We start from the raw sequence: 320 nt of genomic DNA on the forward strand, positions 1-320 counted from the left end.
TCGCCGGGTCGCCATGGCAACGCAGGGCCCCACCTCACCACCCCCGCCCCCGCTCCGGGCTCGGAGGCTGAGGACTCCGGGACCCGACTGCTTCCCGGAGCGAGGAAGAGGACAGCTGGGGGGTCGCTCAAGGGTCGGGGACACAATCTGGGTCGAGCGATGACTTTTCAGGGGTGGGGGTGGCGGAGGGGAGAGCCCTCTCAGGGTTCGGCCTGGGTGCCAGTCGCTGAGGGCGAGAGAGGGGCAGCGGTGCCGTGCACCACCCTGGGTGAGTCTGCGCGCGAGTCCCGGGAACACCCGAGGCCTCGAGCAGTCTTGGG

General features: G+C 70.9%; 1 protein-coding gene and 1 long non-coding RNA gene across 5 annotated transcripts in view; one reads left to right on the plus strand and one right to left on the minus strand.

The window, feature by feature from the left end:
• Positions 1–320, minus strand: part of LOC104849372 — a 33,773-nt gene that overhangs the window by 33,093 nt on the left and 360 nt on the right. The window lies entirely within an intron of this gene.
• Positions 37–320, plus strand: part of Rufy2 (RUN and FYVE domain containing 2) — a 29,519-nt gene continuing 29,235 nt past the window's right edge. For 2 of the 4 annotated variants that reach the window (XM_010605787.3, XM_019204892.2), the window contains exon 1: positions 38–268. In XM_010605787.3, coding sequence (XP_010604089.1) covers positions 160–268 — 109 coding nt within the window. In that variant the 5' untranslated portion in view covers positions 38–159. Of the gene's footprint in view, positions 269–320 lie in introns of all 4 variants that reach the window. The other 2 variants (XM_019204891.2, XM_010605795.2) reach the window with 2 other exon arrangements.

Source organism: Fukomys damarensis, unplaced genomic scaffold (genome assembly GCF_012274545.1).
Source record: "Fukomys damarensis isolate Sample0158 unplaced genomic scaffold, DMR_v1.0_HiC HiC_scaffold_20, whole genome shotgun sequence".
Taxonomy (NCBI): Eukaryota; Metazoa; Chordata; class Mammalia; order Rodentia; family Bathyergidae; genus Fukomys; species Fukomys damarensis.